Source organism: Myodes glareolus, chromosome 5 (assembly GCF_982192425.1).
Source record: "Myodes glareolus chromosome 5, mMyoGla1.1, whole genome shotgun sequence".
Lineage (NCBI taxonomy): Eukaryota > Metazoa > Chordata > Mammalia > Rodentia > Cricetidae > Myodes > Myodes glareolus.
The window spans coordinates 48,775,364-48,800,130 of record NC_142030.1 but is presented as its reverse complement, the minus strand read 5'-3'; the positions used below and the strand labels follow the sequence as shown (position 1 = coordinate 48,800,130).

At 43.1% G+C, this 24,767-nt stretch overlaps 2 protein-coding genes across 5 annotated transcripts in view; one reads left to right on the top strand and one right to left on the bottom strand.

Annotated features, from left to right (window-relative positions):
* Atxn7 (ataxin 7) overlaps window positions 1-5,688 on the top strand; it is a 159,660-nt gene extending 153,972 nt beyond the window's left edge. For 2 of the 4 annotated variants that reach the window (XM_087906297.1, XM_087906298.1), the window contains 2 exons: window positions 99-165; window positions 1,720-5,688. In XM_087906297.1, the coding sequence (XP_087762423.1) occupies window positions 99-165; window positions 1,720-1,829 (177 nt within the window). In that variant the 3' untranslated portion in view covers window positions 1,830-5,688. The remainder of the gene's footprint in view (window positions 1-98; window positions 166-1,719) is intronic. The other 2 variants (XM_087906299.1, XM_087906300.1) reach the window with 2 other exon arrangements.
* A 5,597-nt stretch (window positions 5,689-11,285) lies between these two features.
* Psmd6 (proteasome 26S subunit, non-ATPase 6) lies at window positions 11,286-20,816 on the bottom strand. Its single transcript, XM_048421110.3, has 8 exons — window positions 20,599-20,816; window positions 19,955-20,160; window positions 17,068-17,213; window positions 16,650-16,869; window positions 16,423-16,531; window positions 13,381-13,549; window positions 11,629-11,706; window positions 11,286-11,494 (listed from the first exon to the last, which is right to left on the bottom strand). The coding sequence occupies exons 1-8, from the start codon at window positions 20,741-20,743 to the stop codon at window positions 11,398-11,400; spliced, it is 1,170 nt and encodes a 389-aa protein (XP_048277067.1). The 5' UTR covers window positions 20,744-20,816; the 3' UTR covers window positions 11,286-11,397.
* Window positions 20,817-24,767: the final 3,951 nt, after the last annotated feature.

The window sequence follows — 24,767 nt, the reverse complement described above, 5'->3', positions numbered from 1 at the left end:
CTTGTTTGTTTTTCCGACTGTCTTTCATGGAGTTCTTTCTTCCAGCTTCTTTTGCCCTAACTTCAGCTCATCTCTCATCCTGTTATTCCATTCATCAGGATATCTTCTCTCCTTGCTTACGAACAGGAATTGCAGCAGCAGCACCCCAGAGCCCTGACTTAAAAAGTGAGGCTCTCTTTTATGTTATTTCCCCCTTCCCTCATCCTCAGAACCTAAGTGCTTAGGGCTTTTTCAGAAAATGCTAAGCCATTTACTGTTTACTTTTCTGCAAAATTTATATGAATTGACAATGCCAAAATGAAAGGGGGAAATCGCTACTTAAATTTCAAGTAGCTGCGTGAGTTCAGCCTTTTGGGGTAGGGGTACTTGGGCAAATGTGAGCTTTGCTTTGCTTATGCTGTGGTTATTCATATAGTTATGAATCATGTAGCAGAAGTACAACCACAGCAAGAAATAATAGGATCACCCTCAAAACTCCCTCTGAGCACGGGATCCTGTGGACTGACCTCCCTACATTTGTAGCTTAGAGCCTGCACACCATCTTCAGTTAGAACATTAGATTTGTGTCGACCTTCCTCTTAGCCACAGAAAACCAATGGGAGAGGTGAAGGTAGCAGTGGGCGCTGGAGGCAGCAGGGACTGGCAGTGACTATGGAAGGAAGATCTGGGAGTGGAATATGGTCCCGCCAACGTGGAGCAGCTGCTCCCTACCTTGTCACCCGTTTAGAGAGACATTGCAGAGCTAGGCAAAAAAGTCTACCACAGCCTATGTATCTGCTGGACAGTTTGGATTATGACCTACCAGCTTTCCCTCTGCCCTTTCTTCACCCCACGGGGCTGGGAAGACCCAGATGGTCCAACTTTGGATGTTTTAGAAAGATTTTCTTGGTTGAGGATGCTTTTGTCTTTTATTTTTAATTATACTTCACAAATCCTGGGTACCCCATGGATTGCAATCAGGGATGTTATATAAACCTTACAGGGTGTTTTCTCTGGCTGGGAGGGATCCACAGCCGTATAAGAATCTCAGAGAAACACATGACTTATAAGCACTTTAAAGAATGCTATCCCTGGAAGCTGGCATGGTGACACATCTTAAATCCCATCACTTGGAGGCAGAGGCAAGCAATTCTCTGCATTCAAGGCCAGCCTGTTCTAGGATAGCCAGGACTACACAGAAAGACCTTGTCTGAAAACAAACACAGTTTCTAGAAAAGTAGAAACCCTGGCTTGCTGTTTCTTATGGAGAAGGCTTTTAAAGTCCTGTTGCCTGGGCTGACATCTGTGAACACAGAAGTGATGTGGGAAGCCCAAGACATGGCATTTAGTAGCCCCCCACCCCAGTCTGTTCATGGCCGCTCAGCCCTTTTTACTCCATGGGAAGGACAGAGTTTCCTCCCTGTGTGTGGGCAGTGCCTTGGTGCAAGCTGCCACACCTGTGTGTTAGCACATCTAGCTTGGTTCTGAATTCACAGCCTAGAATGGCTTCAAGGTCACAAATTTGAAAACACTTAGACCAGAAGGCAAACATGATCCCTGGAAACCCAGGCAGCTGCCTCTTGTTGCCAGTTCTCTGAAGTCAGTCTTTGCAAAGCTTGATGGCTCTCCTTGGCCCAAGCAGATCAGTGGAACTTTAGTGTGGGCTATCCTAGTGTAGACTTTGGGAGCACAGCCTTTAGCCACTTACTTATGTATTTCTTCACCCCTTCTTTTTGAAAGCCAAAGGCACGCCCCTGACAGCCGACAGTACCACTGGAAAGAATACCGCAGACGTTTGTGAAGACAAGCCACACCTCTCCTCAGCACTCTGGACCCCACGATGCCTTTGAGTCTCTCTTTGACCCCTGTGGGCTCCAGGGTGACAAGGATTTCCTGAAGCTGTGTCTGTAGCAGTGAGAACTCCTAAAGGACACTGGATCGAGTCCAGCCACCGGATTGCTTTGTCAGTGTTACAGTGGTCTGGACTGCTTGCTACCAATCTGTGAGAAGTTTTTGTTTGTGTTTTGCTTTTGTTTTTGTTTTTAACTTGCAGCATATCATGGAGCCATTCTTGAAGTAATTGGCTGGGCAAAAGAATGTTTTAGCAAGAACGTTACTGTAGGCTCTCCTCCTCCTTTCTTTGCCAGAACTTTTTTTGAACACATGCTCACCTGTAGGTCACTCTCCAGCAGGTAGGCACCCTTGCTGGAGACTGGAGGCCTTCCAAAGAAAGGGGAGGGAGTTGATCCTGACTAGCCTCCTAGAGGATATCTGGCTTTAGATATTTTTTATAGCAGTGTTCAGGAATAGAATACTGATGTTGGTCAGTGCATCATGACATAGTGGCCGAACCCTCTCCAAGTCATGTGGGATAAGAAGCTCATCGAGTTCTCCAAACTTCAGACCTGGTTTGAAGCTGCCCATAACCGGATATTAAGTTGAAAGTATCTCAGAACCTTAGTTTTCATGGTGCAAACGCATGTGTGAAAAAAAAGGAAGGAAGAAAGAAGAAAAGGAAGATGGAGAAGAAGGAAAACGAGTCTGGTGATAAAAAGCAGTTGGGGCACCGGATATGGGGAGGGGAAAAATCATGAAGTGGGGCAAACCTTGCAGGATTTCCAAAGAGACGGACTTCTCTTGTTAATGCATTCATGTTGGACAGTGTGTCAGGGTGGACTGATCGTCTCACTCAGTCTGCTTTTTAAGATTTGCCTTTTTAAAATTACTATGATGTCCTTAAGTATTTCCCAGGCATTACTCCCATTTCGTGTAAGTTTCCGCTTTCAGGACTGCTGTCAGTTGTGTCTGTCACAGCCCCCTTCAGGCCACTGGAGATGTTTATCTGGATGCAGGTGAACCGAGGAGCAGACCCCCAAGAAAGGGGTGGTCAGAGAGCCTTGTGTGTGCCGTGGAGGGGAGCAGCTCTGTAAGGGTCACCAGGTTCACTCATCACACCCTCCTTTCTCGTGATAGTGACAGCCATCTTCCTTCAGTGCGGTGTAAAGCCCTAAGATTGTTCAGTACCCCACTCCCAAAGATTATTTAATATGTTAAGACATTGCTTGAAAAGTTGTCTACCAGTGAATGTGGGGATGATCTAGGGCCAGTACCACGGCTCCTGCACAGACAGCCAAGTCCTCTGGCTTAGGAGAGTGCAGTAGAGTGGCCAAAAGAGTACAGTCCCCAAGGCTCCTACCTTGTCCTGGTGTGTCTGGGCAGAGCCCAGGCAGTGCATCCTTTCCCCCACAATTCGTAGGTTGCAAACTTGAGTTTCAGGGAATTTCAGTCAACAGCAGGTAGAATGGATAAACACTCGGTTACCAGCCTAATAATGTGAATTGCTACACCTTACCCTTATTCTGTGAGAACACAGAGACTTTATGCAGATACTTTAACTAATGTTGATTTTTTTTTTTAAGGGAGGGAAAACAGAATCTTACCTATATGCATTCAGTCAGTGAATGGTTTTAAGATGATGCTAGAAGAGCTATGAGAAGGGACCATGGATGGCCTGTGTGATTAGGAGTTAGGAGGGAGCACTCAGCTGTCCCATCCCATGGTGGGAAGGAGGGAAGAGGGAATCAGTTACATAGTAATTACTTGGTGACAAGTGCAATGGGGTGTGGGTAGGATTTATTCTCAGAGCCAAGGGGACTTGATGGTTATAAATTAAGTTGCTTTTAGTGATGGAATTTGTAGACAGGTTATGTTGTTCCGAAAGATGTGAATAGGAGCCAAGATAGGAAGCTTATTCAGAATAAAGTAGAGGCTTAGATTAGTGTTACAATTTGATTTCTTAGACTGGGGTTTTAATTGAACTTCATTATATCTCCGGGTAACACACAGAGCCTCGGGATTAGGAAAAGCCATTTTGGATTTTGCCTGTCACAAACAGACATATTCTAAACAGTGCTACTAAAGTTTAGACTGTTCAGATATTTTATTTTCTCTGACAACTTTTTATGATGATGAACAATTAAGACCATTTAAAATATGGGAGTACAAATATTTTTTGAATTAGATTAACTTGCAAAAACCAAATTTGCAGTACTTGGATTGTTTCTAGACATACTTTGGTGTCAATTTAAAACCAAGGTAATTTTTATATTCTTTCCAATAGAATTCATGACAGCTTCTGCCATTTTCTTAAACTGCAAAAATAAAGTGCTGCAATGCTGAACAAAGAATTATTAAAAAAAAACTACTTTTGTATCTTTATTTTGGAATTTCTTGTTCTATTATAAATATGGAAGTATCCCTATTTCAGAAGACATATTTTGTTAAAAATGAATTGTACATATTTAAATATGTATTTTTGCACAGGTCTTTTTTTCTGATATCCTGTTTTGGTACAATTGAGATCATCTAGTATTTATTTATTAATTAATAAAAAATAAATACCTTTTTATAATTTGAAGTGGTTCACTGCCAAGCCAATAGTTTAGAACCTGCCTCTTAGTTAAGGGATGCCTCTGTTCTGTGAAAGTCTCTGTCCCTTTCAGTGTCTCGGGAGTGGTTTCATACAGATGAAGTGGGCGTAGCTTCTCTCAGTTGCCTGATTGCCAGATAGACTACATGGAACTAAGTGACACACTGCTTTTGTTTAGTCGTGTGTGTGTGTGTGTGTGTGTGTGTGTGTGTGTGTGTGTATGCGTGTGTGCACGCGCACATGTGTGCCTGTGTGTGTGTAATAACACTCTGAGCACATCTGTGTTATTAGTATGCGATGTGGTTTAATTAATGGGGGAAACAACAAAACAAGCTGAAAGTGCCTGAACCTAGTTTCAGCTCAGACAGATTCTCTTTAAAGACTTGAAAGCTGAGTTGAACTTCTGGAGTTTGCTTTTTCCACCTAAATATTATTTCTAAAGTTTTAGGGGAGAAGTTAAAAGCCATCAAGGCTGGCAATTTTTATAAGGTATTTTAAAATTAAGACATTTTGGTTCACAGTAATCTAACTGGCAGTGGACTGCCCAGTGCACCACGGGTTATAACCATTGTCCGCCAGCAACTGTCCGGTTAGTCACTCACGAAATATGGAGTTGAAGATAGGATATTTAAAATATTTTGTATTAAAAAAATACAAGAAGTACCTCTGAGAACATTGAAAAATGTCTAATTTGAAAAACAATGTAACTTAGAAAGGCAGCTGTCTTCCTGTAAGAGTTCTGTTGCCAAGGGATTTCTTAATGTCTCCATTTTGTCCTGGGTTGGGGAAAAGTTGGGCTTTGAAAAAATGATTGTTAAAAGTTTCATTGTTTAAAAGAAAATAATTCTTACATCTTACTGTAAGACATTTTACCTTTTCAGATCACTGAGTGAGCACTACATATTGTCAGTGTGAATGCAGGGCCTTGAAAGAATTTTGCTTTTTTTTTTTTTTTTTTTTTTGAGCTTGGTTCTGAAAGCAATCTCCTGTGTTACCATGTGTGAATAGTTTGATAAATGTGCACACATAATCAAGAGCATCTCAGCTGGACTTTGTTGGCTGCTGTATAGAAATGAACAAATGTCAAGGGATAGAAAATTACTTTGGATATTTAAAAGAGAAGAAATATATAGTCTATTTGTTTTGTAACAAGTTTCTGTAAATAAAATAATTTATACTATTTATAAGAAAAAGTTGTGCTTTGCTTTATGAGAAATTAAGTTTGTTTGTTGAACAAACATGTCATTAAATGGGCAATAAAATTAGGACTTGTCAATCAATGAGGTTGGCTGCATCCTTGTGGTACTAAGCCCCACTGTAGCACCTCTCCCAAGCTTTACATCACACATCCTTCACTTCAGCCTTCCTCCAGTGCAGGATGAATCCTCCAGAGACCTCAGTGTCCCCTTCTGGGGCAGAAAGCTTCACCTCGGATGAAACCAATCCCTGTAGAAGCAGACAGTGCTGTATCCCGAAGGAGATGGGAAAGAAATGGAGAAGTCGGTCATATGGAAGTAGTGTTTCACCCTGCTCATTTATGAATTTGATGCATGTAGCTGAGTTTGTGTTATGTTTTTGGTGTGAGGGAGCTTTTAAATCTGGAACTCATGTCGTCTCTTCTTTGATACAGCCGTACAAGGCCACTTTAGTTTTATTCACAACAATATAATTGTATGGATAGAAAGCCTTTCTAAATTTTTTTTGTTGTTTAAAATAAAGAAAGCAACTCATTTGAAAACACGAACTAGCCAAACTGGGCCCACCCTCCCCTGCCTTTTGAGCTGTCAGTTACTCCTCTGGTTGGTTAGTTGATGGAGTAGCAGATGTCACTCCTCTCACTTGTGTGTCCAGAAACTGTCTCGAGGGTTAGATAGCAGCTTTGGGGTTTCGGCATGTGGGGCCTCACTGGCAGAAATGCACTCTGCCAAGGAGCTAACTGGACAAAGGTGTGAAAATTGTGGGAGATTATTTATGAAATTTGCTGGACAGGAGGTGCTAATGGAGTTCCCATTGCTGACTGTCATGAGCCTTTGTCCTCAGGAACATAAGGAGCATGTTCACACTGACTTAGAGGTAACCACTAAAGCCCGAGATACTTCCTGGGTCTGTGCATCTAGCCACTTAGGTCTTTGCAGCAGGCAGGTAGTCAAGGGCATCCTGGACTTACTTCCGTTTTCTGTATTGTCAGGCTCTTAGTCAGCACATGTTCACTTCCCAATTCCTCATCAAAGACTGTCCCTAGGGCAGCAAGGTGGCTCAGTAGGTCAAGACACTTGCTATCAAACCTGAAGACCTTTTATGCCCACAATACACATCGTAAATAAGACTCCTCCAAGTTACCTACTAACCACACATGCACCACAGCATGCTTACATACATGTGCTCTCTTACACAAAGTAACAAAAAGAATAACAAAAACCTTTATTCTTTCCAGTCTCTTTCTTCTAAGGTTTTGATGGTCTTGTTGCTGTAAGCAGTTTAAGACTTTGATCTTATAAAGCTAGTGTCCTTGTTACCCTCATTATATAGACAAAGCTCATGGACCAAAATGGACATTTAGAGAATCTCTTAGTCTCTTGATTCCCATCAAAGTATAATTTTTCAAGAGGAGGAGACTCAAACACTATTAACACCTTGACTTAAAAATATGCATCACTTCAGTCCCCTCCAGTAACTACTGGAGAGAAAATGGAGTGGCACAGGAAGGACTGGATGGACTCCAGGCGCCAGTCTGAACTGCAAAGGCTGCTGCAGGTAAGCGCTGCTGGGTCTCTAAACTGCCAAAGGCAGGAGAGGTAATTCTGGAAACCTTGAGGTCTACTTATGTTCATCAGATTTCTAAATTGGCCAAACCTACCAACTGATAAATGTTCAAGTGTGCAGCCTAGTACAGAGAAGGCAATGCATGACAGAATGAAGTTGCCAATAGGAAATTCAGATTAATGCTCAGGTGCCTGCTGTCTGAGGGAACTGTAAAATAGAAGTGGGGTTGTCTTCTATCATGGGCGTGTGAATGTCCCTGAGTAAAACAGGCTATTATTGTGTGTGGTGTATTATTTTGCTTTTAAAAAACATGCTTTAATATGCCACATATTCAACATTGACTAGAATTAGAAAGTACATTGTTTCAGCTCTGTACCAATGTATGTGCTTGCTTTTCCTCCTTTTCTACTCTGTGAAGGACCCTTAACTAAGTCAGAAAAAGCAAGTTCTATAAATTAAAGTCACGGTAGGTGAGATGCCATGAGTAGGAAATGCCTGTCAGTGGCGGCATGTTTTAAAATCAAGACCAAAAGACAGACTATCAAAGCTAGAAATGACTAGTCTGTGAAGTCTGACCTTAATAACGAGTTTACATTTGCTGCAAACTTGAAGTCTGAAACTCTCGGTCAGTCTCATGACGCTGGTCCAGATGACTCGGTTCAGAAACATGCCAGCATAGTGGCCTGTTAGCATTTTTCACAGAAGCATGTTTCTACATGTATCCGACTTTGAGGCTGTAACATGAAATAAAGCTCATGAGGAGCACCATTATAGCCGCTTTCTATAGGTGACGAAATAGAACTACGGTCATTTCCCTGGGTATACAGACTGCCAGGGCACAAGCTATGCAATAGAACTGGTTCTTCTACATCTTACAGCCGTATTTCAGAGATGCTGGGAGCTAGAAATGGCACTGCCAGGGTTAACAGCATTGCTATTCTTCAGAGGACCCAAGTTTGGTTCCCAGAACTTAAGACTTCCTGTACCTCCAACAGTTACTACGGGCTTCTTGAGGACAACCCACATGTGGCATACACTCATCACACAGACATACATACGTGTAAATAAAAATCTTTAAAGATGTTGAATTCTGATTTTCCTTCAGCTCTAAGCTGACAATTGGAATTTGTAAAATAATCTTTATATAACAGGCCCTCCAATCTTGTATTATAAATCATATGCAAATTGTGAACCAAATAATCACAACGCTAAGTTATTTACAGCGAACCGTTCTTACATTGTTCTCAGGATAACTTTAAAGCAGTTATACTTTTGTGCCTGGGTTTCTTTCTCAATGAACATGATCTCTTCCACTGAAGTTTGGATTGTTACTATTGGGCAAAAGTTAACACTGAGCACACGTTAAGCAAGGAAGACTGTGGGCAGGGCATTCTCTGTCCTTGAAAGCCATAGTTGTGGTCACAGCAGGAAAAGTCGATTTCAATGTGCAAGTTGAAAAAAGGTGATTTTTAATTTCAGGGTTTTGCTTTGAGCCCATGAACAGAGTACTAATTTGAAAGAACATGATGAGTTCTCTTTCTCCTTTTATTGAATATAATTTTTCCCCTCACATTATTTGTCTTGATTAGGGTTTTCCTTACCCTTCTCTTCCAGTTCCCTGCTCCCTGGATCCACTGTAAGCTAGAACAGAAACACCCACAGCAGAATCAGACAAAACAGAAGGAAAAAGCCTAAGAGAAGGCATGAGAACCAGAGACGCACTTGTTCACACACTCATGAACTCCATAAAACACTAAACTGGGGACAACAGTGTGTGCAGAGGCCCTGGTGCAAACCTGTGCAGACCGTGAGCATGCCGGGTGTCTGACTTCACCGGCTTTCACTGTGCTTCATCCAGAGGGCCTTGTTTTCTTGGCGGCCTCCATCCCTTTGGCTCCTACACTCACCCTGCTCTCCTAAAGGAGTTCCCTGAGTGAGGAGGGAATTGTTAAAGACATTCCATTTAGGGCTGAGGAACATGCTAAGTTCTAAGACTGTACTCAATTCTTTTATTACTAGATTGTATACTTAATCTTGACCAAAATGTTAATAAGCATTTTATCAGGTTATCATGATAAGCACTTTTAGAAATCCTTAGCTTGGTATTTTTAAATACTTGAGGCATATTCAACAAGCCTCCTTCCTGTCTACCACAAAGCACCTCCAAGAAACTCATTTTAGCTGGGCAGTAGTGGCACGCGTCAGCACTCGGGAGGCAGAGGCAGGAGAATCTCTGTGAGTTCAAGGCCAGCCTGGTCTACAAGAGCTAGTTCCAGGTCACCAAAGCTACAGAGAAACTGTCTCGAAAGGGAAAAAAAAAAAAACAGTCATTTCAAGTCCAAATGTGATCATGTTACCCTACTTCACACCATGACTACATGGTCCTGACTTTGAAGTGCATAATTCTAATATTTTGGCATGGAGAATCTTGTTTACAGTGTGTGTCTCTGATTTCCCATCCCATTAGTTCCTGCAGAATTTTTTTAAATGGAGAAATGCTGAGTTTCATTACTTTTAATCAGGTGAGATTATGTGTGGTGTAGGAGGTCCTTCTGTATTTGTGTTGCTTTCATTGGTTATTAAAGAAACTCTCTTGGCCTTTTGATGCGGCAGAACTTAGATAGGTAGAGTAGAAAAACCTGAATGCTGGGAAGAAGGACACTGTGGCAGACGTCATGAAGCTCCTGCCTGTGACTGACGCTGGTTAGAATCTTTCCCGGTAAGCCATGACCTCGTGGTGTTATAAAGATTATTAGAAATGGGTTAAATCAAGATGTGAGAGTTAGCCAATAAGAGGCTAGAGATAATAATGGGCCAGGCAGTAATTAAATACAGTTTCTGTGTGATTATTTCGGGGGTTAAGCTAGCCAGGCGGCCAGAACAAGGAGTCCCGCTCCCCACAACAATGTGTTTTCATTAATACATTAATAGGTCATTTCTGTGAATCGATGTGTTCTTAAAGCACCAGAAACCTCTTTTTCTCCCTCTTCCTCCCTTGCCTTCTATGGCAAAACTCATAATTTGGTTGGGTGTGGGTGGCACACACTTTTAATCCAGCATTCGGGAGGCAGAGGTAGGCAGATCCTCTTTGAGTTCGAGGCCAGCCAGGTCTACAAGAGCTAGTTCCAGGACAGCTCTTCCAGGGCTGTTACACAGAGAAACCCTGTCTTGAAAAGGCAAACAAAGGGGCTGGAGAGGTTCACAGGCTGCTCTTCCAGAGGTCCTGAGTTCAATTCCCAGCAACCACATGGTGCCTCACAACTGCCTATAATGAGATTGGGTGCCCTCTTCTGGCCTGCAGGTAGAATACTTTATACATAATAAATAAATGTTTTAAAAACAAACCATAATTTGCCTCCATCAAGACTCTAGGATAATGTTCTTTAATTCAGGGGATCTTCTCTGGACTGTTTTCATATACCCTTTCCTGCCTAACTCTTAGCAAATCTTGTTGCCTCTACCTGGTTGAGCATTCCAACTGAATGCACCATGACAGAGCAAAACACTTTAGTCCAACCTGGTCATCCTCTGTTCGAAGTGTCCCCATTGTCTCCCCTACTCCCCTTAGGCACCAATTAGTATGATCTTATACTCATGTAGCTCACAGAATAGAGTTCCCTTCACAACCTGGATCCCTTTAATATTCTGTATCTCTCTTCATAGCACTAACCCCCTAGCTTAGAAAGCACAGTTTTGGTTTTGATTACCTTATGATCATCGTGCTCCTATTTAAAAAAAAAAAAAGGAAGATTCATTGTGGCTAATATTTCCACAGCATCTGTTCGGGTAAGTCATATTCTAGAGTCTAGTTCATGCCAGCTTCCTAGAGATTTAAAACAAGATTGTGCCAAGAAAAATTTTCATATTTTATCTTAAGTAGGAATCACTGTTGAGCGTCTAAAACTAAGAGATTTCACATCAAGAGATGATCACCTTGTGCCACCTCCCTAATTTACCAATAAGGCAGAGCTGCAGTAGTAAGCCTGACTGTAGCCTTCATACTGTGGAGCACACGGATAGGCAAAAGCTGAAAAACATTTTTCATTAATAATTCAGTTAGCATTGGTGGACCCATACAATAAAGACATTTATGTTTAAGAAAAGAAATTCAACATAAAGAAACAATGGTCTATTTATTTGATGCTACTGAAGTGGGCACACAGTGAAGAAATTTATGAAAGAAAGCTTCAAGTAACATCTGTAAGGGAATACATTTTTAAATAGTTTTACATGTTAATTACTCTGGACAATTTCTGAACCCTGTTTAGCAGCAAGTCTCCTTTCTTGATGGTTTCTTGGTACTGCCAGTTCTTGCTATCAGGTCTATAAAGTTAAGGAAAACAATGAATTATTTAGCAGCCACGTGAGTCCAAACAAGAGCCGACCTACTTGCGTACACAGGCACTTAAAACTCCCCTTATTACCAGCAATAACAGATGACGGGATAATAGGAATACCTGTTGGTTTCTACTATTTCATTGACTTTATCGATTTTGCAGTGTAGTCTTCCAGCAGCAATAAACCTGGACAGTTCCCTGATTCAGAAAAAGGAAAACAATCCACCATTAGTTTCAGAGAACAGTCAAAAGAAATGAATTCTGCCTTAAAGGTGAGATCTCCTTCTCCTCAAGCTTCAGCTACCACATATACATAAAATACCACAGGTACAGTGCTCAGGGGAAACCAGGCAGGAATAAACTGCTAGAGCCAACAAAACCCGGCCCCAAATGCAACAGCTGCCTGTACTGGAGAAACTGCTTATTCCTTCCAAACACTATCCAGTTTCTTCCGCTCTTGCTTATGCTATCTGAGAACACAAATGGGAAAAAACAACAACAACAAACCCAGCTTGACTCCATTTCTCAGCACAATTTACAGAGAACTACACACTCTTAAGGCAGAGTCGCTCCGGTGAATCACTTGTGAGCTTTTGTGTTGAGTCTCACACTGCCCCCTTATTCTAGTGCAGACTTTAAGGCTAAAGGGGGAGCAACTGTAGCGTCAGCTTTCAGGATGCTGCAGCAGGAGGATTGCTTTCTTGAGTCTCTGGCTAGCCAGGGCTACAGAACAAGAAAGCAGGTCTTGTCTCTGTGCTCACGAGCCTCTCCCAAGCCACTCTTCCTGCCGGCCCACAAGAAACCCAGCTGACAAAGCCCGCATTGGTGACCAGCCTGGACTTCAGAGCAGGATAATTCAGAAGTAAAACAGCAAAATGTGGGATACTGCCCTTCTATGCTGGTAAGGGTCATTTGAAAAGCTAACAAGTGAACCTCTCAACAAGGGCTTTGAGTGACTTAAGGTCTATACATCTCAATGAAGACAAGCTAAACCCCGAAACAAGTAGGAGTCAGATCCTAGGAACATCTGTTGACGTCTGAAACTTGTCTGGAAGTTATTATGTGTTCAGAAAGTGTAATACAAAATTCACTGTACAATTTAGAATTCCTTTGGGTTTTATAATAAACTATAATTTAAAAATATATACTATACAAGAGAATAGTCAGGTTTAAATGCAAAGCGCCACCACTTTCCACCGTGGACCATGGTGCTCTGCGGTGAAAACCCTGCAATGGCGTCCCTAGCACATAGGTCTGAAACTCTAAGACCACAGTTAACTGCTACACCTTAGCTATGCTATAACTTTCTCCCATTTTTAGATATTGTTGCTTTTTCCTTTTCTACATGTGGAGATCTTCACCCGGCTGACATTTCTCAAGTCAGAGCACACTTTACCTCTTTAGGCATGCCATATCTGAGGCACTTCCCAACTGTGCTATCTACACTGTTGATTTGTACTGATTTGTTCCACAACAGCACCAAACAACAGCTCAGTATCTGATCAATCAGTGATTCTGGTCCCACATTCTGTCATCAACCTAACTCCAACAGTATCACAGGAAATGGCATTAAATATAAGGTATAAATATAAGGGCAGCACTGTGAGCAGTGCAGAGCGCTCCTCTGCAGCCCTGGGGAACTAGTGAAATGATTCGAGCAAAGCACTTCCCACACCTTACACTTTCTCGTCTTCCTGGGAACTGTATCCCAAGGAAGTCACGCACGCGCAGATGCCGCTGTTAAAACAATACTTCAGAAAAAGTCTTTGCTTTGTTTTCCTTCATAAAACTGAGGGAAGCAATGGAAACTCAAAAAAATGTAGAAAACCACATTAAAAAGGCAGCTTTTATGCATAAATTTGTTAAACTTACTGGTCAATGAATTCCACACCCACGCCAAATGCTTCTGCCATATAGCCAAGGGTTAATGACCTATATGATTCCAGCAGCTGGCTGTATGCATGAATTCTCATTTCTCTTACATAGTATCGGTAATGTGGCGCAAAAAGCCAATCCTTTTTCATTTCCTGTTCCACGACAGCTACAATAAATAAGATGACAAATTACAAGTCTTCCTCTCACCTAAGGAACTGGCGTCCAGCAGCTTTGAGTCCAGTATGGAGCACTGTTCTTCCACACCGTCCAACAACGGACGGGCAGCAGCAAAGACAGACCTACTGGAACTACCCCCAGATCAGAGCATAAAAATGTTCCGTTGCGGAACTTTTTATGCACTCAAGCAAAACTGAGTAGTTTTATTTATAATTCTAGCAGGGACAGTGATAGGTGAAAGACAAGAACCAAACGACATTTTTATGATGCCACAAAACAAGCAATAGAGAATAATAAAACCTATTATCAGAAATGTAAAGTTTGAGGACAAATTATAATAATTTATTTTTCATTCTATGTATGTTTGCTGGGTTTTCTGTAACTGGGGTTGCAGATAGTTGTGACCCATCATATGGATGCTAGAAACTGAACCTGGGTCCTCTGGAAGAGGAGTCAGTGTTCTTAACCACTGAGCCATCTCTCCAGCCCGAGGACCAATTATAAACTACAAGGCTTACGTAGCAATAAATTGATAACAAAATTGAAGACCAAAGTGTACATGAGATATTAATGGGCAACCCACAGGAATATAAATCATCTTACTAAATCCTTCTGCTCTGGATCCTAAAACATGATGCAAAATTAATAAGTCATATACAGAAAATGGCAGTAGCCACATGGTTACAAAGCCCTCGGCCAGGGCAACAAACAGCAAAGAACTCTGAGAAACTTCACAGAGGTTACTACTAGACAGTAGTGTTAGTAAGCACAAGTGATGAATAAGAAAAAACTGCAAAGTCTAAGAGGGTAGAGACAAGATAAACAAGGGAATTTGGTGTGAATAAGTTGGAAATCCCAGGAAAAGCAATCATTTTGGCTATAGTCTTTTTCGCAGTTAATTTCTTTAGAGAGTAAAGAAAGAGGTTCAAACATGCTGTGACACTGTTCCAGTGGATGTGCGATCACACAAGCAAAGCTATCAAGGAGGGGTCAGGACTACAACCAGGAAATCTGCAGAGCACAGATCCAGATATAGTTCCTAAAAGATGACAGAGACAAGGCAGGGGCCACCAAAAGCAGTCAGTCACTGAAAGGAAGCCAAAGAAAACAAAGGTCCGTTTGTCTGGAACCAAATGAACAAAACTGAAAAATGAAGGCTGTCCTACATCCAGTGAGAAGGGTGAGAGGGAGCAGGCCACGAAGACGTGTGCACACTCCTTTAGTCTTCTAAAATGTGGACACGCGTTCTTTCAAAACACTCTAAGTGAGAGAGAAGTGCAGGTGATGTGCACAGAAATTGGCTCAGATTTTCTAGGGGCAGCGGGGTCGGTCAAAGTATATTAATACTCCATCTCTCAGATGCCACCCACCTAAGGAACTGGGTGTGACAGCAGAGCTACCTGCATGTTCAAAGCAAGATTACTTTACAGGGTTAAGTTGAGACCTTAGAGATCTTCTATCAGTAGACACAGGGTACACCCCGGAAGCCCTTCAACAACAAGAAACTCTAAGGAGCTCCACTTGGTTGAGCACTGCACTTGGTCCACGGGAGTCATGACTGTGATTTCAACAATGCATTCCTAGAGGACTCCACTTCCCATTTCAGGGTAAGAATGGAGTGAGTGGAAAAGGTGGAAGCCCTTACATCCAAAAGCTACCAAAGTCTTCAATTTCGTTTCACAAGAAAAACACACTTTTTACAAAACAGCAGCAGCATTTGTCAGCAATCAGCTTTAGGGAAATCCAGAGGAGGTTGTCCAGAGGAGGTTATCCAGAGGAGGTTGTCCAGAGGAGGTTGTCCAGAGGAGGTTGTCCAGAGGAGGTTGTCCAGAGGAGGTTATCCAGAGGAGGTTATCCAGAGGAGGTCGCCTTTATTATCTTAGTAATTTAGCCATCAGTAGCAAATCAAATGGACAGGAGGGAGTTCAGTCCCCAAAAGCACATTGTTGTGCATGGGGCTCTGTAAATTAGTTGTTAAGTAACATAAGAATTGTATGCAGATTATGTTTTCAATCCACACACCTAGCTATTACATTATTTAAAAAAAGAAAATCCTTGAATGGGGTGATGATTAATCTCAGTCTCAAGAGACTCACAATTCCCTACATCCTCACCACAGACCTAACAGTAAACCACCTGCTCACATTCGCTCTGTTCCTCAGGAGTAAAGTCAGGTCAGGCAAACTCCCAGGTCACAGGGTCAGACAACAAACAGTTTAGGCTCTGCTAACCACACAGCTCTTTGTCATACATTCTTTTTCTATTATTTTAAACACCATTTAAAAAAAAACAAAACTCAGCCGGGCAGTGGTGGCACACGCCTTTAATCCCAGCACTCGGGAGGCAGAGCAGGTGGATCTCTGTGAGTTCGAGGCCATCCTGGTCTACAAGAGCTAGTTCCAGGACAGGCTCCAAAGCTACAGAGAAACTGTCTCGAGAAAAAACAAAACAAAACAAACAAACAAAAAAACCCACAAAAAAACCACAAAACAAAACAACAGCAACAACAAACAAAACTCAGACCAAGCTAGCACAGCAGTAAAGACATCGACTGCCAAGCCCAATGCCCCAAGTTCAATCCCCAGGGCCCACGTGGTGAAAGGGAAAGAAACTCTAAAATTGTCCTCTGACTTTCACATTTCACCTTGGCATACATGTGAATAACATACACAATCATTCTTACACATGGAGAAAGACAAAAACACATCAAGGTTGCTGACATGACACTAAGCAAAACAGGCAGAAAATGAGTGAAGACCTGCAGTTATCAAAGACCCCTGTATGTCTCACATGTGAAAAAAACCTCAGTTTTGTTTATTTATCCATAGGACCAGTAGATGAAGACAGATCATCAATCCTTACCTAATGACTGGAAGAAAACCGAATAGCGGCACTCGTAGAGAGAAAACAGGTACTGCCGGACGGCCGGAAGGCTGTGCAGCACTTCAAGAATCTCTGCTCCTTTAATGACCTGGGTATAAAAAAAAGCAAAAACAAAAACCAATAAATGCATTTTAATGATTTCTGTGTTTTTAAATTAGGAAAGCATGAAATAGTCTTTAAAAGGTTATTATGGTTTCTTTCTTTACCTTTTCCCTAAGATCTGGTCTTTCTAAGGCAATCATACTGACGTAAACAGTGTAAGTCACAAACGTCTTATAATCCATGAGCTCATAGGACGTAAATGTAGAAACTGTGTCAAGAAAGAGCTCCGCTGCCTGTTTGAAGTCACGGATAGCCACACAGTACAGACCTTGGTACACTTTCAGCCTGTTTCTCCTGTCCCAGTCCCCGCCTTCTTCAATTAGGCTAGCAAATAACACAAAAGAAACAAATAATGTTAATTCTTGGGGAAAAAAAAAAACAAACTTCCAATTTATCCAACTTGAGTATTTCAATAAGTAAGTCAAACTCCATAACTATAAACAAAACAAAATGGGTAAGCTTAGGCATACCAACTTATTAACAGCTCATCACCTCCATGCTTATACCCACTGCTAAAATTACCTTTTGGCCTTTTCTGTGTTTCGAGTGATGAGGTCGTTATCCATATAAAAGAGGCCGATCCTTAGGAGATAAAACACGATATCTAGTCGGTGACCCAGGGCCACAGTCTTATCATATGTCTTGCGAAAGGCTGTCAGAGCTCCCTCCTGTCAAATTCAAGACCAAAGGGGGAAAAGTAAATAATTTAGCAACTCCATCAACTTCCCAGATTTCCCTGGCAAGAGTGGCAGGGAAAACAGGAAGGAGAAATGAAGTGAGAAGACAGGGAGAGGGTCAATGCTGTACTCAGAGTAAGTAGAATGATTCTGCTCTTTACAACACACTGATAAATCAGACGTCTATATTTGTTTTGCAAAGCATGACTACCGAATTTGTTTCAGTTGTTATTAGTCATGCTCAGAAATGTATAAAGTGTAAAAGCGGTGTGCCCAGTGCCCAGTGCCCAGCCCTGGGGCTTGCAGTACTAGTCCTGACTCGGAACAGGGGACTTGGGAGAAACAATGGCTGCCAGTTTGCAGAGTAAACTTAGAATAGAGGTGAGTTTATGCCATCTTGTATCAAAAATGAAGGTAAGCACGAGAGTCCATGAAAAGGTCAATGAGGCTATGTTAGAGGGACTCCACTAACACATCTGAAACAAACCAAACATCATAAAAATCAGTTTGCAAACAATAAGAAAACCCACTGCATCCATTAAACATGTAGAAACTGTCAAAATATAAAACCTGAACTTTCTTGTTGGGAGAACGCCTCTGAACCAACATAGACACCTGCACACAACCATAATCACCTGATGCTGACTCAGCCATATTCTAGATGAAATTCAAGACCTGAACCAAACCTTCAAATCTCACACGCACATAGAACACAGATCTCTCTCTGAAATCTCACATCACATAGAACACAGGTTACTCTCTGAAATCTCACCTCACACAGAACACAGATCACTCTCTGAAATCTTACCTCACACAGAACACAGATCACTCTCTGAAATCTCACATCACATAGAGCACAGATTACTCTTTCAAACCAAACCACACCCACAATACTTTCAATGCTTTTATGTTTCCAGGTTTTTACAATGACCATGTCTTAAACTTAAAAACTACAAGAGTTCCGTTCCCAGCGCCCATGGCTGTCCCTCCAGGTACATTAAAAAAAAAAAAAAAAAGTTTTAAGTTCAACAACTTAGAATTTAAGTCCTAGATAGTGCAATTCTAAACCCTTTGCCTCTATCTTTAATCATCATGAGGTAGAAACACATCCTATTTTATTTAAACAAACAAACAAACTGAAGGAGCAGTAACTAGTGACTACTCAGGCTAGGAATACAGCCCAAGAAATCACATCCAAGAGTTCACACTATTTTTAAATATTGGAACCATGTCATTCTACATCTAAATACTAAGGAGTGAATCCAATCCAAGAGTTATATAAAATGACTGGCCATACATAAGAAAACAAACGCTCACTGGCCCAGCAATTTCACCTCACTACTCAGTACGCTAAAGCAACACTGGCAGATAATCACAAGGAGACATGGGAACATGGTTTTCACCTCAGAAATTTGTTTTAAAAAAAAAATCATCTTTTATAGCTGGTTAAAGCAAAGGCAGCTGAAACAACGTGTGTGTCCTGCAACAACAGACAGCCTGCTCCACAGGGGGGAGGCAGCAGTGAACCAGAATGTTGAAGACCTTCTCTCAAGTGCAGTGACAGATGACAGGATGAAGAGGACTCCTGGGACATACTGTGGTCTCAAGTACGAAAACAGTGTATACTACTCATTTTCTACAAGACACACACACACACACACACACACACACACACACACACGTGCGTAACTGCAAAACAAAACAGCTTTTCTCTCAAGGTAGAGAATAAGAAAAGTCAGACGGCTACATCTAATGTCTTAGACCCTAGAATGGAAAATATTACTAAAGCGTTTAGATTTATGTGCATGAGTGTTGTATTATACCTGGACACGTGTTTGCCTGGTTGATGCCAGCGGAGTTCAGAAGAGGACGTTGGATTTCCAGAACTGGAATTAAAGAGGGCTGTAAGCTGTCCTGTGGATGCTTACGAATCTGGGTCATCTCTGAGAGTAACCAATACTCTCAACCCCTGAGCCATCTCTCCAGCTCCCTACTGCACATCTTTTAAAATGTCCAATAAATGCCTCCCAACCAAGTGAACTACTGTCAATGGCCCCCATGTTATAAAGGGAGTGAGTAAAATCTCTGTTCGGGCACTTGTTTTGTTATGGAGATTTATTTTCATTATTTTCAAGCACGTGCATGTGTCTGTTTGGGGGTACATGCACATGAGCACAGGTGTCGCTGGGGGCTAAAGGCGTCAGAGGCCTTGGGTCTGGAGTTGCGAACCTCTTGATGTGGGTGCTAGGAACTGAGCTCACATCCCCCACAAAACAGTACACACTCTTAAACCACCGAGCCACCTCTCTACTTCCATGTGCACTTGCTTATAATGACACAGAAACAAGAACTAATATACACCTGGCTTCGGTTCAGGGCAGGAACCAGGTGCTGCAACATTATCATGTATGTATTGTCCTTGTACGAACTCCTCAGTGCCTGTAATTAGCACTTCCTTCAAAATAGGTTTGCCAGGCGGTGGTGGCCCAAGCCTTTAAGAACTCGGGAGGCAGAGGCAAGAAGATCTCTTTGAGTTCGAGGCCAGCCTGGAGTACAGAGCAAGTTCCAAGACAGCCAGAACTACAGAGAAACGCTGTCTTGAAACAACAACAAAAGGCTCATTTATGCAGTGAGATATTACCCAATATCAATCAGTCTGTACCTCCAGAGAGAAGAGAGCATCTCCACTGCCCTTGTCACCTATCCAGAGAGAAGAGAGCGTCTCCACTGACCTTGTCACCTATCTGACAGAGGTACTCTGCTTTGGCCATCATGGCGTCTCGAATTTCACTCTCTCCCAGATTCTTCTCTGCATCCTCCAACTCGTCATCCAAGCGTTTCAGCTCTTCTTCATTTGCCTTCTTCATTTTACTGAGGAGATCCACGTCCAGCTGCCAGTCGAGGGATTTGCACAAGGCTTCATAATAAGGAGCCATATCTAAAAGTCATAAATCGTGCACGGTCAGGGTCAGCCTGCTCTGTCCCACCTCACCAAAGGTCTGCCAGCAGGCGCCTACCATCTACGGGCCTAGGCTTTGAAGGGGGGGAGGCCCGCGTGAGGGCCAATCTCTACTAAGCCTGCAGGCAGGGACATCCTCTGGTTGCTCTGTTCAGCTCCTGTTCCAAATCAGTCAGGGACAGACCCCAACTGTCCCGTGACAGGGAGCGCAACACTGTCGGGACCAGAGCCACGGAGCCTTTGCTAGGACTAGAACCTGAGGCTTGTCCCGCGGCAGGAGCGAACCACGGAGGCAGGGCTCTCTCGGCGGCAGGAGGGCTCCCAAGGGTTCCCCGAAAAGCCCCAATAGGAGACACCCAGCCAGGCCACCCGGACCGCCCCGGCCTAGGCCGCTGACTCGGCGCTCCCGGGCCTCACTGTTTTCCCGGACGGCCGCCATCAGCTCCTCGCGCACCGCCGCGTTCCCGCGGTGCTCGGGTAGGCTGAGCAGGAAGCGTAGTTGCGCGATGCGCAGGTCGGGGTTCTTGGGCAGACCCTCTTCCTCTAGGTTTTCCAGCGGCATGGCAACGACAGGGCAGCCAACTGCGGGAAGACACCGCCGTCCTGCACCGCCACCGGAAGCAGGAGGAGCGGAAGGCGTCTGTAGCCGCCAGCCTGACTTCCGGTTGCGTCTCTACTTCCCCCGCCTGCAGCGTCCCCTGCTGGACACCGGTGGGAGTTCGCCAGAGCGTCTTCTTGCTCTAGGTCTCAATTCTTGCATCGCTTCTTTTCCTTTTTAGCTATTTTCCTTATGTCACATTTGCAACAGCTAAAGATCTGGAAATCCTCTAACGACGTGAAATTATAACACCGAAGAGAAAAACAAGAGAAACAGTGGCCATGTTTTTCCAGGCTCTCTGATGTTAACTGTCTTGAGGCTAGGATGAACTTATATTGGCACACATTGCAGGCGTGCAAACTGGAACAGACCATGGTTAGAAAAAGTGACAAAGTTAACACAACGGCTAAGCGGCAAAGCCTGAATAAAACCTCTCTTCTTTACCTTTACAGTCCACATTTTTGCCTGCTCTAAGGAAAAGGCCGACCTTGTATTTCCTAGTTTTAATTCAGTGACAGACTCTCCAAAAACGGCTTTTACAGTATTTATTTTTGTGTGTCCATGTTGGAATAGCCTTCAGGATGGGAAATAGTTACATAACACCCCACTGTGGTGTTTGAATGAGAAATGTCCTACTGAGACACAGTTAACTGAAGACGTGATCCCCACTGGTGGTGTTGTTTGAACTCCTTAAAGAACCTTTAGGAGGTATAAGCCTTGCTTGACGATGTGCCTCGCTAGGGATAGGCTTCGAAAGTTTCTGACCTCTCTCCATTTCCGGTTCTTTCTTTGTTCTCTCTGTGTGTGGCTGAAGATGTGAGCTCCTAGTCTCTTGTTCTGTGTAGAGAGCTGAGTGATGCCACGCCTTAAAGGTGTCGCTGGTTTCCGCCTTCCACCTTCCCAACGGTGAATGCTCTCAGCTGTGAACAACTCCATATATGGCTAACGCTAAGGATCGGGCTTGCTTCCATGTTTCTGGACCTATCTGCATTTCCCACGTGGCTTGCTGGGGTTGGCTACCCAGAGGTTATTTAAGCTGTAGGCTAGCTTTGCCCCGGGTGAGAGGGTGAGAAGATTGTTCAAAGGTCCTGAATAAACCGCAGTTAGAAGAGTCCGGTGTTGCGTCTTCCTTGCTGGCAAGACGGACGCAACAGTTCTGTCCAACTGCTTCCATGCCTCCCCCACTATTAAGGACTCTCTGAAAGAGCAAGCCAAAATCAACTCACAAGCTGCTTTCGGCCATGGTGTTTTCTCAAAGCAACAAACGTAACTAGTACACCCACTGGATGCATTTACTTTTATTAATCCCTGCAACTGAGACAGCTGTTAGGCAACACTACCCCAAGAGAATCCTAGCCATAAGGTCTAAGGCCAGGGGTTTACCACAGATGTTGAATTCCATTTAAAGCATAGACTTCTACATTATTATTATTATTATCATTATCATTATTATTACCCTCAGTACAGCAGTTGCACCTGAATCTGCTGCCGTTTCAGTTACTGCAGTTCACTGTCCTGCTGCTCAGGTCAAGGCCCGGCAGCCTGCTGCATCCCACCAGCCTGCTACATTTTACCAGAACCACTTCTGCCACTGCAGTCAGATGTAGCTTTCTTTGTTTTTCCTTTTTGTTTTGTTTTGTTGTCTTTTCGAGACAGGTTTTCTCTCTGTAACAGCCCTGGCTGTCCTGGAACTCACTCTGTAGATCAGGCTGGCCTCAAACTCACAGAGAGATCCACCTACCTCTGCCTCCTGAGTGCTGGGATTAAAGGTGTGGGCCACCACCGCCCAGCTGTAGCTGAGCTCTTATGCTGGCCTTCAACTGTCCTGGGTCCTGAAGCATGATGCCCCATGAAGGACGTGTGGATCCAGGAGCCACACCCGTATGATGGTTACCATACGCCTGACTTTTGTGAAAGAAGAATGCAAAGGTTTATCAAAATTGATGCTAAGGGACAGTCTATTTTATGCTACCAGGATGTTATAACTTTATATAGAAACTGATCCTCAGCCCCCAACAAGAGAGGTGCTGTAGAGGTTATACTAAGACTTTCATGAAAGACGGGCAGTGGTTAATCCCAGCTCCCAGCACTCAGGAGGCCGAGGCAGGTGGATCTCTGTGAGTTCTAGGTCAGCCTGGTCTACCGAGTGAGTTCCAGGACAGGTTCCAAAGCAACACAAAACCAAACATACACACACACACAGAAAAAAAAACTAAGACATTCATGAATGCGTACAGATCAAGAGGAATTGGAGCTTTGAACCCATTTATGACTATAAAGATCTTGCAAAGACTGGGCTCTTACTATACCTGGAATATGAATAAAATTATATCCATAATGTAGTCATAAGCAAAAAAATGTTGACAAAAATTGGATTGTTAGTTCCAAAAAACAAACAGTAAATGGCCACACCTTTAGCAAAGAAATTCAAGCTCCACTTGCTATGAAGATCAATCTTCCTGGCATCCTTGCGCACGCCTTTACTCCCAGTAACTGGGAGGCAGAGACAGGCAAATATTTGTAAATCTTAGATCAGCCTGGTCTTCACAGTGTGTTCCAGGCCAGCTACAGCAACACAGTAAGACTAACCTCAACAACAACAACAACAAACCTGTCTAAAGATGCTGTCTACCCAAAGACATCAATGTTTACTGAGCTTCTCTTTCTCATATTTACCTAGTGCATAAGTCTGAAGTTCACAGACAAAAGGGAACAAGAAATCCAGAGGAAAATCAGCATTGCAGTATGTCTTACAGCCCCTAACTGCTCATGAGGCCATAACTCTCAGAAGAAGCCTGCAGCATGGGCCATGGTCATCCTTCCCCACAGCATCCACAGGAGTGGTGGAGACCCGAATGGACCCAATTTCTTCCAAGGTGTATATGCTAATCACTGACACTGTGGTAAAATACCCGAGGGGGTAGAAACTGGAAGTGTTCACTCTGGCCTATGATAAAGGTTTACCTTTAAAAGAAAACCCCAGTGTCTCAATATGTCTATACCTTTCTAATAGCTCATTCAACTAGGAACTCAAAGCATTAACAAACTGATGGAGTTAGTACCCTTGTGGTTTCATCCCTTCTCAATAGCACCAGCAGCTGAGGCCCAAGCCTTTTAAAACACAAACTTTTATAAAGCACTTCATACCCAAACCACAATTGGGTGATTACCAAAAGCATTGCCCCCTTAAGGGGCCCTAATAGTGTGACCTCTTTCTAGCCAGATGCCTTGATTGGCCGTGGCCATTCAGAGTTTTCTGTACTTTATCCTAAGGCACTTTGGTTTCTCGCTTGGCAGAAAGACCCAGAATGAAGCTAAAAATACTGTGGCGCCCAGAGAATCATGGCAAACAGAAGCAGGGACAAAACCAACGAATATACAGGTATCGAGTCATGTGCCATACATTCCGCATGGAGCAAATCAGTCCAAGCTCCAGGAATTCCTGCTGTGGGATATTTGCCCACTGGGTAAAGATGTATTACTATGATTGGTTTAATAAAGAGCTGAACGGCCAATATCTAGGTGAGAAAATAGGCAGACAGAAAGAAAGGAGGAGATGAATCTAGGTGCATGGGAGATGCCAACAAGACACGGAGGGAGTCAGACATACAGAATAAAAGAAAGGTAAAAAGGCCACGAGGCGAAACATAGATTAATATAAATGGGTTAATTTAAGTTTTAAGAGCTAGTGGGGCACGTCTAAGCTAAGGCCAGGGTTTCATAATTAATAAGAAGTCTCCGCGTCATTATTTGCGAGCTGGTGACTGACAGCAAAGCTTGCTACTGATCCCTGTGAGGTGACTAGGACAATCCACTTGGTTGTCTTCTCTACCCTGTTTGCTCCAACCTGGCTTATACCTATTGGCATGGCTTTCCCTAGCCAGTTCATTGTTTATGAGTTCACCTCTGCCAACTACACACATGATAGCTCCAAAAGAGCTTCTCATCTCCTTGGTGACCTTACTCTTTGGAGCTTTGGAGTCTCCTG